Genomic DNA, 14,569 nt, shown 5'->3' with positions numbered 1-14,569 from the left:
AAGTTTTTTTTCAACAAGTGTTTGCTCCTGGGATTTGGGGTTGTTGTTGTTGTTTTTTTTTTCAACTTTTACTTGCTGACATCAAATTTGAAAATGTTTTTCGTGTAGTGTCCACTTTTTTAAGTGATGTTCCAACAACAACTAGGATGACTGAACTGAACCTAATGAATGCTGTGCTTGTCGATGTTGTACTGAAAGCGCATCAGCTAATGAGTGCTAGAATGTCACTGTATACAGCCTGTTTTACATTCTCATTTTAAGTTGTTTTCCACCAAATGTGGGTGATGTCAGCGATGAGGATGGGGGAAGGTTTTTATCAAGATATAGAGGGAAAATCCATCTGTTTGGAAAAAACTATATCAGGGAAAGTATAATCCGGGCAGGATGGGTGACAACTGCTGGTTCTTGCAAACAGAGATGGATATGCACGCTGACCTTGTTGAATTGTCATCTGGTTTGTTTTCAGAAGAAACCCATTTCAACAGTGTTGATGGGAAACACTGAATGAAACATAAAAATCTTTGGTAGTATTATATTCTTTGACTTGCTACTAGGAATCCACCACAAAGAAACAAAACAAATAACTGCAGACAAAAAACAAAGATTGAAACAAGACGACAAGAAAAAAAAGAAAGGACCTCAACAGTTACCTTTGTATTGCCGACTGCTGGCCAGGTATTGCATCACTTTAGAGTTTCTCTAAAATGGATGAGTACTTGCATGGTACTTTTTCTTGTTGGACACTCAACGCACTTTTATCTACAAACCACACTCATCTGTTCACACACACATCCATAGTACTTTATGTGTGTGTAGTATGAGTGCTCACACACAGTGTTGGGGAGTAACGGAATACATGTACTGCCGTTACGTATTTAAAATACAAAATATGAGTAACTGTATTCCGTTACAGTTACCGTTTAAAAAGGTGGTATTTAGAATACAGTTACTTTGCTGAAATAAATGGATTACACGGCGGTATTTTCCTGTTTCATATTGTGGCGGGTCAGGCCTGTTTGGGTTTTGTTTGCTACGTTCTGTTGTTCCAGGTGGCAGCGTTACGGTTGCCATGGTTACAGGCCCAGCCAACATGTATATATGGGCCCCACCTGGTTTTTGCTCGGGCTGGATGGGTACCATATGGGCATGGGCTCAAACTGGGCTTTTTGTATGGGGCCTACTTGGGTTCTTCACATTAAACCCATATGGGCAATGTCAAGTGGGCACTTTTAGTAGGTCCTAGCTGGGTCAAACATGGGAAACACTTAACTTGGTCCAAAATGGGAAACACATGTAGGACCCACTTGGGTTTTCCACCTGGGATAGACATGGGCAAAAACAGTAATTTAAGGATAGGCTGTTGTTGTGTGCCCCAGGTGGGGCAAAGTGAGGTAATCAATATATGTTTTTAGCACTGATGACATAGGTGGGGCCCACCAGGTCAAACTATATGGGTCACACATGGGCAAATGCAAGTCAGACCCTGAAAACATGTCTATGTGGGCCCCAGGTGGGGCAAAGTGGGGTAATCAATATTTTTTTTTAGCACTGATGACATAGGTGGGGCCCACCTGGTCAAACTATATAGGTGGCACATGGGCAAATGCAAGTCAGACCCTGAAAACATGTCTATGTGGGCCCCAGGTGGGGCAAAGTGAGGTAATCAATATATGTTTTTAGCACTGATAACACAGGTGGGGCCCACCTGGTCAAACTATATGGGTCACACATGGGCAAATGCAAGTCAGACCCTGAAAACATGTCTATGTGGGCCCCAGGTGGGGCAAATGTGAGGTAGTCAAATATATATTTTAGCACTGATGACACACGTGGGGCCCACCTGGTCAAACTATATGGGTGGCACATGGGCAAATGCAAGTCAGACCCTGAAAACATGTCTATGTGGGCCCCATATGGGTTATGTTAAGTTAATATGGGCATATATTTTACGTGGGCTCAAGATTGTTTAGTATATATGGGACCCACTTGGGTTTATCACATTAAAGCCATATGGGCAAAACCAAGTGGAAACATATAGTAGGTCCTGGCTGGGTCAAACATGGGAAACACTTCACTTGTTTCAAAATGGGAAACACACGTAGGACCCACTTGGGTTTTTCACCTGGGTTAGACATGGGCAAACACAGTCATTTAAAGAAAAGCATTTGCTGTGTGCCCCAGGTGGGGCAAAGTGAGGTAATCAGTATATATTTTTGGTACTGATGACATAGGTGGGGCCCACCTGGTCAAACTATATGGGTCACACATGGGCAAATGCAAGTCAGACCCTGAAAACATGTCTATGTGGGCCCCAGGTGGGGCAAAGTGGGGTAATCAATATTTTTTTTTAGCACTGATGACATAGGTGGGGCCCACCTGGTCAAACTATATGGGTCACACATGGGCAAATGCAAGTCAGACCCTGAAAACATGTCTATGTGGGCCCCAGGTGGGGCAAAGTGGGGTAATCAATATTTTTTTTTAGCACTGATGACATAGGTGGGGCCCACCTGGTCAAACTATATGGGTCACACATGGGCAAATGCAAGTCAGACCCTGAAAACATGTCTATGTGGGCCCCAGGTGGGTTATGTTAAGTTAATATGGGCATATATTTTATGTGGGCTCAAGATTGTTTATTATATATGGGACCCACTTAGGTTTCTCACATTAAAGCCATTTGGGCAAAACCAAGTGGAAACATATAGTAGGTCCTGGCTGGGTCAAACATGGGAAACACTTCACTTGGTCCAAAATGGGAAACACATGTAGGACCCACTTGGGTTTTTCACATGGGTTAGATATGTGCTAACATAGTCTTTTAAAGAAAAGCTGTTTTTGTGTGCCCCAGATGGGGCAAAGTGAGGTAATCAATATATGTTTTTAGCACTGATAACACAGGTGGGGCCCACCTGGTCAAACTATATGGGTCACACATGGGCAAATGCAAGTCAGACCCTGAAAACATGTCTATGTGGGCCCCAGGTGGGGCAAATGTGAGGTAGTCAAATATATATTTTAGCACTGATGACACACGTGGGGCCCACCTGGTCAAACTATATGGGTGGCACATGGGCAAATGCAAGTCAGACCCTGAAAACATGTCTATGTGGGCCCCATATGGGTTATGTTAAGTTAATATGGGCATATATTTTACGTGGGCTCAAGATTGTTTAGTATATATGGGACCCACTTGGGTTTATCACATTAAAGCCATATGGGCAAAACCAAGTGGAAACATATAGTAGGTCCTGGCTGGGTCAAACATGGGAAACACTTCACTTGTTTCAAAATGGGAAACACACGTAGGACCTACTTGGGTTTTTCACCTGGGTTAGACATGGGCAAACACAGTCATTTAAAGAAAAGCATTTGCTGTGTGCCCCAGGTGGGGCAAAGTGAGGTAATCAGTATATATTTTTGGTACTGATGACATAGGTGGGGCCCACCTGGTCAAACTATATGTGTCACACATGGGCAAATGCAAGTCAGACCCTGAAAACATGTCTATGTGGGCCCCAAATGGGTTATGTTAAATTAATATGGGCATATATTTTACATGGGCTCAAGATTGTTTAGTATATATGGGACCCACTTGGGTTTCTCACATGAAAGCCATATGGGTGGGTATCCAATGTAGGTCCTAGTTGGGTCAGTGATGGTAAATGTGTACATGGGTTTAAAATGGTAGCACATGCTGTGCATTTTGAATGTGAGGATTCTTCTTCTGTGAAGAGCCTGAGAAAGTGTTATTTGAATAAAGGAGGATTTATTCCAAACAAGCCCATCACAGATTGCACACAATCCAGGGAGTTGTGAAAGTCAAATTTTAAAAAGAATCTCAAAAGGAAGTAAGAACATAACTCTCTTTTATAACCTGCAGACGGCACCCATGAGTACCATTCTCTAACAAATCACCCTAACTTTAAAATATTTGGCACAACCTCAGTCTATCACTTCTGATATCCTTAGGCACAGTCAAATATTCTTTACTTTTCATTTTTGACCCTCTCAGTTTTTAGCCTCAGTATTTGAACTTTCAGTGCTCTGCATGGTCAGGCTCAGATAAGATAAAATAAGAACTTAATTGATTCCTCTTGGGGATATTCACTTGTCACAGCAGCAATAAAATGTGATGAAAACGGACATAAGAATAGAAAAAAAAACATTATAGCATGCAATATCAAGAAAAGCAAAAAAATACACATTAAAACCTAAGATATAAGTGAATTATACAGAGAAAAATACAGATTTGCCATTTTGTGCAAATTCAGGATTTCCAGTTGTTCAATTAGGACTGTTCACATTAGCAAACATGCAGTTGACGATTTCCAGTAAATCAGACACACTATACTGCATTAGAGAAAAGACCATTAGCTATATTACATATGTGGAAGCATAATTCACTTGAAAAACTAAAAAGACTGTAGAAGTTGAAAGTTTTGGTTGATCAGATCCAATATGTAAAAGCTCCTCAGTATAAAGCTTACTCTTCAACCTCACCCTGGACACAGTCTGTTTGACCTGCTCCCCTCAGGCAGGAGGCTCCGGTCCATTCACACCAGAACCTCTCGCCATAAGAACAGTTTCTTCCCCTCTGCTGTTGGACACATGAACAATAACCGTATGACTGTTCCCACCACTAACACATGACCCTACTGTATCACTGCATCATTCCATGTTTGGCATTGATCACCACCTGCACTCATGTATATATCTATCTACTTAGCACTTTTAATTCTTATTCTTATTTTTATTTTTAAGCGTTTATGACAGTATGTTTGCACCAAGCACCGCAGCAATTTCCTAATGTTGTAAACCTGCTCAACATTTGGCAATAAAACCCTTTCTGATTCTGATTCTTTTAAGTGAGGTGTTGCTATTGTTATCATTATGATATATTCTGTCAATTATGCTTTTATTATTATGTTGTTTTATTTTTATGTTATTTGACAATAATTACATATGATTTTTTAAAACATATTAACCATTCCTATACTTAAAAACTAAAATTTATCTTTTTAACTTGTGCATGGTTTGCCTTTTAAAATGTTTGTATCAGGCATAAAATGACTTTTTAAATAAAGTTGTTTTTTAAGGTGAGCGGTTCCTATTGCAACCAGTCTTCGCGGTCTTTTTTGTTTAAATGAGGGAGGAGCAGATTGCGCCGCCTATGAAAAAAAAAAACTTTTTAAATAAAGTTGTTTTTTAAAGTGAGCGGCAACCAGTCTTCGCAGTCTTTTTTGTTGAAATGAGGGAGGAGCAGATTGCGCCGCCTATGGACTAGTGTGGTCTGTCCTCAGTTGTGAGCAGATTTTTGACTTGCTGGTTCCTGGAGTACGTGGAGGACATCGATTATTTAAAGGAATTTAAAACTAACACCAAGGTAAATACTGAAGGTTTGATAAGTTATCATCAATGGTTATTTTAGTTGCTTTCTATACTTGTCCTAAACGGTATAAGGGAGAGAGGCATATAACATCCTTAGCTAGCAGGTGGAACTGGGTTAATTTGCTGTCATTGTCTTTGGCGAATATAATTAAAAGTTACTCACAAAACTCCTACTGCCTATATTCTACTCAGTAAAGTACATTTTATCTTATCTTATTCTGTTTCCATCGCACCAATATCTCTATACAGTTTGTGAATTTACGTAATATAATGTACACCGCGTTTTTTCTCCCTCTGTGCATCTGCAACCAGCTATTTTTAATTAATTCAAAAAGTAATGATTTTTTTATTTTTTAGTACTGTGCTTTAGTGGATTCCCGCTCAGGTAATGCGGCCATTATGCACTACTCAGTAAACAAAATGGCAGTTAGTCGTACAGTACCACGTGACATACATGTGCAATGTGGCAAGCTCACTTTATAGGGGTGTAAAATATGAGATGTTTGTTTAAATTACTGCAGTAGATGCTTGCAGCTTAAATGGTAATGTTATCAGATATGCATTTATGGTGTGCAAAAAGAACGGGGGATGGGGGACAAACACAGCTTTTTCAGCCTAAACACTGCCTGGATCACTGTCAGGCTACGTCCACACGTACATGGGTAATTTTGAAAACGGACATTTTCTGTTTTCGTTAAAAAAATTAAAAAAAAAAAAATCCCGTCCACTCGCAAAAGCCAAAACGCTGCTAGGAACATGCCAAAGCAGCAGGTGGCGATATAGTGTAGAAATGTCGGCCAATCAGAAGTCATGAAGCCTGGGTGGGAAAGAGTAAACAAAGATGGTGCATAGAAGCAGAACTGAGTCCTATGTGTGGAGGGACAGTAACTGTGTATATGTAAGCATTGAAACACTGCATAGAGTAAAATTAACAGTAATGGTATTTTTTCTAAGTCATTGTAGAAATTCATTTCACCGAAGCAATAACCTGGCACATGGTGTGATGTCAAAAAAGGCACAGACCTTTGATGCTGCGTTTCCTCTGTTTCCCTCATCCACACCTAAACGCAAAAACGGTTTTTGAAAATCTCCACCCTGGCATGAGTTTCAAAAAAGTCTCCGCTTTCAGTAACCGTATGCCGTTTACGTGTGGACGAAAGGTGAAAACGCACAGAAAAATCTGCGTTTTCAAAAATACCCGTGTACGTGTGGACGTAGCCTTAAATACTGTGCTGTTCCATCTAGTTATTGGTCCAAGGCAGTTATTAATTTAATAAGTAAGTGCAGATCAGATGGTGATGTAGGAAAATGCAGAACATGTTACTATAGCTGAATGCTGTGTAAAACACTAGTATTAAATCTAACTCCCATTGATGGCTTAATTAACTATTTAATAAAATTAAGTCTTTCACTAAATATCCCCCTATGCATAGTTAAGTAGTCTATGTAGCAGTCTACTGCAGGATGTCCAAAGTGCAGCCTGCAGGTCATATGTGCCCCCCTAAGTGATTTTGTGTCATTCAACTGTAAATGAAACATGTTAAAATTTTATACTGCTTGTACAGCACACAGTTGCTGAAGATAGACAATTAATAATATTTTTATGTTCAGATTTGTTCTGGGATATGTCACCATTTATATATATCTTCCCGTGACTTTAAAGTTTGTCAGCTAGTTAGGTACATTTTTGCACTGCCAGTGTTTGCTGTTGGAGTTGATCAGTTTACCATATAAACACTTGCAGTGCATTTCAAACTTATAATTACACTGTTCATTTTGTGCATTAGTAAGTAAATCTCCTATATTGAATTATCCTGGAAAAAATGGAAACGTTTGCAACTTTTTCTTTCTCATGTACTTTCTTTTATTTCCTTATGACATTTAGATTCTTTGGGATCTCAAACACCATCTTTGACATGTAAGTCATTTTCATATTATTTGTATTACTTATTAGCCATATTCAATAGCTTGCACGGATTATTTTGAAAAGTGATGGTTAATGGGACATCTGTGAAAGGAGTGCATTACTATTTTTTTTCTTCTGGTAATCGGTATAAATGTTTATTTAGCTGCAGGAGTCAATGACCAATTTCATAATTAGACATCTACTGAAATTTCAATGTTTTGTGCTAACATAATGCCAACAGTGCTCTCTTCACATGTCCCACAACTCTGACAGTTTTGCTCCTCCCCTCACAATTGGAGTTCTCTCTGAGCTGCTGCTGTCAGGTGCATCAAAACATTTTACATTCCCTTGTTATTCGAATCTCTATCTGAGTTTAGGACTCCAAACATTCACACCTGCTGTCAGTAACCAGAGCTCACAGGACTGTAAGTAGTGCAGCTCATTAAGGTGAGTTGAATTGAAATCTATACTTTATAGGAAGGTTTTTACTGATAAAAGTGGTAATAAACATGGTAACCAATAAAAATGCAGTGCCGCTTTAAAAAAAAAAAAAAGAAATTACTCCTGTAATTTCTAACAGTTTTTTTAACAGCAGGTGTGAGCATCCATAGTCGTTAAGCTTTGGTAAAGATTTAAAAATAACATAACATTAAACATTAAATAAGTTTGATGGTGTTGACAGCAGCAGCTCAGTGTTAATCAGCGGATGGTGAGGGGAGCAGGAAAGCGTTTTTCGTCGTAGTTGTTGGAGTTGTTTAAGATGCTGATATTAACTGAACAAAAATTAACTGAGTTGTTTTCCATTCTATAGAAATTGTGTATCTACTTTTTAATAAGTCTTTATGCTGATGTTCTTAATTATCATGTATTACAGATTTTATTTTTAAGCAACAACATTTTAGCATGCAATCAGAGCATGCCTTACAGTACAGTTTTGTAAGCTGTGCACACAAACAGACTGTTAATTTACAAAATTGATCATTCAACAAATGTAAATCACTGCAGATTTTTTGTTTTAGGTGCACTGTATGGGCTCAAAATGTGGTCATAAATATTTTGTACTTGTAAATCAGGATTTGTATGTGTAAAAAGTATTTGTGTGTGGCCAAAAAAACCCTGCACGTTACAAGTACGAATTTTGACCCTATTTTTCTTCCTTTCATCTGATTGGTCAATGTCATGTCAATCACAAATGTAACAATCCAATCAGAGAACAGATGGGTTTGGCTGTCGGAGGGGAGCTTTTTTGAACTGCAGGTCCTTGAAGGGTGATACAGTTTGAAGCTGGAGGATCTCTATATAAATATCCGATAGCAGCTAGGTCCCCTAACTCTCAGCAGCTGTTGAAAGGATAAAGTTGTGGTATATCACTGGTTAGAAATACCATTATTACTTTAGGATTAGTTTAACACAAAGTCAGGGCTGACCCGGGACCATTGCTGTGAGTCACAGTGCGCAGCATAAAAGTGCTTTCACATCAGACGGAGGATGTGCTGCTAATGCTAACTGCTAACTAAAAGCAAAGGATCCAGAATTTGTAGCGCTGGCTGCTGGGCTCTGTGGGTTTTTGCAGCAGCTCTACCTGTACTAGATGCATCTGCTCCTTGTCGTTTCTATCTCTGACTTTATGTCCTCTACAAGAGTTTCTGGTTTTTTTTGCTAGTTCTTCAAATGTTCAATAAAAACATGTATGCTAATTCATAACGGAGAAAGCTTTGTAATGAAAGCTGTCATTTCCAAAACATTGCCCCCCCGCAGCGCTGTTGAAAAGGCTGTGGAAGTCCCTGTATTAAGCACGTAGACCTGTGACACAAAAATCACCAAAGTCGGATGACCACAGACTGTTTTCCTTCGTGGTGATGAAGGAAAACGCTGGGTTGGCATGTAAAAGGGCATTTATTCCCTTCAAAGACCTGCAGTTCAAAAAAGCGCCCCTCCGACAGCCAAACCCATCTGTTCTCTGATTGGATTGTTACATTTGTGACATGACATTGGTCAATCAGATGAAAGGAAGAAAAATAGGGTCAAAATTCATACTTGTAACTTGCAGGGTTCTTTTTTTTGCACACAAATCTTTTTTACGCACACACAAATTCTTTTTACACATACAGATCTTTTTTTATGCACACACACACAAATCTTTTCTTACACACACACACACACACACACACAAATCTTTTTTACACATACAAATCCTGATTTACAAGTACAAAATATTTATGACCACATTTTGAGCCCATAGCACTGTAACAGCTAGAAGGAACTCCTCAAAATTAAAGGCAGAATAGGGAAATACATGGAAATAACCATTTTCCTTCAAGCACATCAGCAAAGTTAAATTGGTATACTTGATAACTTTTGTTATAAGTATCACATGAATATGAATCCCCACAATTATAGATTTTAATTGGGAAGCAACATGCAGATGTACAGAAGGACTATAAACAGCAATTTCTATCACATACAACTCTTTGAGAAAATACCAGCAGTGAGAATTTATCACTTGCTGATTTATACATTTTACAGTGTAGATTGATGGAAAATCTCCACTCTGGCTGAAGTGTTTTTTACAAACAATGTTTCCAAATACAGTGGCTTGCAAAAGTATTCGGCCCCCTTGAACTTTTCCACATTTTGTCACATTACAGCCACAAACATGAATCGATTTTATTGGAATCCCACGTGAAAGAAGAATAGTGGGGATGGTGTGTTCAGAGTGATGTGCAGTGTTAGTTTTCCACCACACATAGCGTTTTGCATTTTGGCCAAAAAGTTCCATTTTTGGTCTCATCTGTCCAGAGTGTCTTCTTCCACATGTTTGCTGTGTCCCCCACATGGCTTGTGGCAAACTGCAAACGGGACTTCTTATGGTTTTCTGTTAACAATGGCTTTCTTCTTGCCACTCTTCCATAAAGGCCAACTTTGTGCAGTGCACGACTAATAGTTGTCCTATGGACAGATTCCCCCACCTGAGCTGTAGATCTCTGCAGCTCGTCCAGAGTCACCATGGGCCTCTTGGCTGCATTTCTCTCTTTCTCTGCAGCGCCCTCCTTGTTCGGCCTGTGAGTTTAGGTGGACGGCCTTGTCTTGGTAGGTTTACAGTTGTGCCATACTCCTTCCATTTCTGAATGATCACTTGAACAGTGCTTCGTGGGATGTTCAAGGCTTGGGAAATCTTTTTGTAGCCCAAACCTGCTCTAAATTTCTCAATAACTTCATCCCTGACCTGTCTGGTGTGTTCTTTGGACTTCATGGTGTTGTTGCTCCCAATATTCTCTTAGACAACCTCTGAGGCTGTGACAGAGCAGCTGTATTTGTACTGACATTAGATTACACACAGGTGCACTCTATTTAGTCATTAGCACTCATCAGGCAATGTCCATGGGCAACTGACTGCACTCAGACCAAAGGGGGCTGAATAATTACGCACACCCCACTTTGCAGTTATCTATTTGTAAAAAATGTTTGGAATCATGTATGACTTTCATTCCACTTTCACGTGTACACCACTTTGTGTTGGTCTTTCACATGGAATTCCAATAAAAATGATTCCTGCTTGTAGAGCAGGGCGATATGGCCAAAAATATTTATCACGATATATATTTGAAAATTTGCGATAACGATATAACCGACGATATAATTGATGCGAGACAAAATACAACTCCACAACATTACTAGTGCAAAAAGACAACCTTCCATTTATTTTCACTTAAACAAGAAGCTGGTTTTTATGTACATTAAAGCTTTATAGAAATGTAACAGTGCAAATGCAAATTCCTTGCTGAAAGTTTAACCAAAAGGCATTTCCAGTAGAAATGGGCTGACATATCCTGAGCATAACCATGTATAATATCCACTGAAGTTAAAAAGAGGTGCTTTGCAACATTAAACTGCAGTGTGCAGTACGCATTTTTCGGACCATAAGGTGCACGGGATTATAAGGCACATTAAGCGAAACAAAGCAGTCAGATAAATCAAACTTTATTAAACTCATTCTTCTTGCTTCCTCCACTTCTGTAACATTGATTCATTAATGTTGAATTCTCTGCAGCTGCTCTATTCCCATGTTGTTGCAGTATATTAATAACTAACCTCGTATTGTGGATGGATTATCTCAGTTGTTCTCCTGGCTGAAGTTTGGTCCGTTTACAGCATCCTGCCATGCGATTGCATTTGTCTCTAACCATGAAGAACCTTCACATTAACTTTTATAAGTGGAAAAGTGTTAGTGTTCGTCCTCCAGCTTCACTGCTTATGTTATGCTAACATAGCTGTGTCGCTAGCGATCACGTAGCACATCATTATATACCAGCTAGCCCAACTTCAGTAACCCTACAAACGTCACTGCTGTTTAGTTTCCTGTCTTCATTTATGTTGGAAGTGATAGCAGAGCTGTACGTTTGATTTTTTTTCAGAAATCTCTCAGTCAGAACATGCTATATCATGCTTAGGTAACTAGCGAAACTAGCGAGCTAACTTCCGCTAGCTTCCTGCTAACTTCTAACTCCGTTAAATGTAATAACTTTTGTTTTCATGGATGCCTGGAAGTTAAACTTTATAGTTACACCTGGTAAAGCAGCAATGCTGATCGTTTTATTAAAGATGAAAGAATTTAGACAGTTTTTAACTCTAAGTGATGCTGCAGTGTTGTTTGACATGAAGCATACGGAGCTTAGGACCCAGATTACTCCCAGATTTAAGAGCATCTTAGTCCGACAAATACGACAATAACGATGGCCGCTTGCATGTTCTGCAAAAAAATGTGCTTTGTTGTGTATCTGACGGACAAACACCAAACCAGTTCCACATCACTGAAGTTGCACCATTTTTACAAACCAATTCTGGTTCATCTGTTTCACTCAACGACCGGCCATGTGCGTATGAAAACAAAGGCACTGCGCATGCGCGTTTTACTCCCATTCTATCGCGATATTTCATTTTCCTATCGTTGCCTAACATTATACCGGTATTATCGTGAACGGTATAATATGGCCCAGCCCTACCTGCTTGTGTCTGCAATGTGACAAAATGTGGAAAAGTTCAAGGGGGGTGAATACTTTTGCAAGCTACTGTATTCCTCTTCAGAATATCTTCTGCAATTTTATGGATTGCCGTATGTGTGAAAATGGCTCACACTTCTATTCTGCACACAATCTTCTGTGTATTTTAGTGAAATGGATTACCTTCTTGCCAAATCACGGACGAGGAGAAGGAGAATTAAAGTTAGAGTTCAGCAGCATTTACAGAGCCTTGCTTTAGATGCTGTGGAACTTGCAGAGAAGGCCGTGGACCAGGCTTTGCAATACACTGAAGATGTGGCGAACAAACATTCGATTGTGGATGAAGCAGTGGAAAATATTGAAGATATAGAAAATAAAGATGAGACTATCAACAAGGCAGAGGACAATGTAGAGGAATATTCGAGTAACAGCTTGGATGAAGATTTACCTCTGGATTTTAATAGTAATGACTTTTACATGGATAGTGAAGCGGATGAAGAACAAAACTGTGACTTTCCTGATGTGGAGTCAAACTCTGATGCTAAGAGGAAACTTGCTGAATGGGCAGCAAACCGAAATGTGTCTCATTCTGTGTTGTCAGAGCTCTTAACCATACTTTTGGAGCTTGGTCTCGATTTGCCAAAGGATCCCAGAACTTTGCTCAGTACATTAAAAGACTGTGAAGTGAAACAAATTGGCAGGGGAAGTTACTACCATTTTGGTCTTGAAAGTGCAGTATTGTCAGAACTGAAAATGATAAATCAACATGAACTGAAAACTGATACATTAACCATTCGTGTGAATGTTGATGGTTTGCCTCTCTTTAAGAGCTCTAATATGCAACTGTGGCCCATTTTAGGTAAGATAGTTGAACTGCCACAAGCAAATGTTTTCATGATGGGTATATATGCTGGTCCCTGCAAACCTGAGTCGGTGAACGACTACATGCATGATTTTATAGAAGATGTAAAAAAGGTCACAAAAACTGGTATTGTTTTCAATGGAAAACACTTCAATGTACCCCTTCCAGATGCTTTTATCTGTGACACCCCAGCTAGAGCTTATTTAAAATGCATCAAAGGTCATGGTGGCTACAGTTCTTGTGAGCGCTGTACACAGTATGGTGTTTATGTTGATGGGAAAGTTATTTTTCCAGATATGGATTCAAGTCTCAGATCAGATTCTCAGTTTGAAGAAATGTTAGATGAAGATCACCACAACTCCAAATCACCTCTTCAAGAGCTAGGCATTGGCATGGTTTCAGCCTTTCCCTTAGACTATATGCATTTAATTTGCTTGGGTATTGTACGTAAATTACTTGCCCTGTGGATTAAGGGACCATTGCAGTGTCGGGTTCCTACTTCTACTCTGTCTGCCATTTCAGATCACTTAAAACAGTGTAGGCAAAGTCTGCCACGCACGTTTTCCAGAAAGCCACGGTCCCTAATGGAGTACAGACAATGGAAAGCTACAGAATTAAGACAATTTTTGTTGTATACTGGACCAGTTGTGCTTTTCCAGAAACTGTGCAATCCACAGTACAAGAACTTCCTGGTTTTGTCATCTGCTATGAGGATACTTTTGTCTCCTTTGTGTAAAGAGTACTGCTATTATGCAAAAAAATTATTGAGATGCTTTGTTGCCAACTTTGCTAAGATTTATGGGACTAAATTCTTAGTTAACAATACACACAGTCTTTTGCACCTAGCAGATGATGCTACAAAGTATGGCCCTCTGGATTTGGTTTCATGTTTTCCATTTGAGAATTATTTGGGACAGTTAAAAAAGATGGTGAGAAGACCACAGGATCCTGTACAGCAAATTGTCAGACGAGTTTGTGAAAAGCAATTGTATCCTCACAGGTCTTGCAAAATGCCAGAGGGTGTACTCACACAGCCACATACATCTGGACCTATGATGACTGAATTTTTTGTCCATCATTCTTTTCAGTACAAGATGTACAGACATGGAAATCAAATAATCTCCACCTCCAGTGGAACAAATTGTTTTGATCTTGAAGGCAAAGTTGCAGTTGTGCGGAACATTGTGCTGTTCATCGGAGAAATACATGTTTTGTTTGAACTGTTTGAGACTGGAACAGCGTTTTTTAACTACCCTATTGATTCAACATCTCTGGGTGTACATTTGTTGTCAAAACTGTCAGGTCATCTTGCTAGTGCTCCTGTAACTAAATTTACAAAACCAATTATTTTGTTACCTTTTCGTAATGCATTTGTAGCTTTGCCTCAGCTACACAGCATGTAACTTAATG

The 14,569-nt window shown here is 39.4% G+C and overlaps 2 protein-coding genes across 2 annotated transcripts in view; one reads left to right on the top strand and one right to left on the bottom strand.

Moving 5' to 3' along the window:
• dcc (DCC netrin 1 receptor) overlaps positions 1-14,569 on the bottom strand; it is a 406,171-nt gene that overhangs the window by 17,084 nt on the left and 374,518 nt on the right. The gene's annotated exons all lie outside the window — the stretch shown is intronic.
• Positions 12,472-14,562, top strand: LOC146628592 (uncharacterized). The gene has a single exon (XM_085358907.1). It carries the CDS (start codon positions 12,472-12,474, stop codon positions 14,560-14,562), a length of 2,091 nt encoding a protein of 696 aa, XP_085215033.1.

Source organism: Diplotaxodon limnothrissa, linkage group LG7 (assembly GCF_057381915.1).
Source record: "Diplotaxodon limnothrissa isolate DT_005_m linkage group LG7, D_limnothrissa_male_GT1.1, whole genome shotgun sequence".
Lineage (NCBI taxonomy): Eukaryota > Metazoa > Chordata > Actinopteri > Cichliformes > Cichlidae > Diplotaxodon > Diplotaxodon limnothrissa.
The sequence above is the reverse complement of the archived record's forward strand: the minus strand, read 5'-3'. Positions and strand labels throughout refer to the sequence as shown.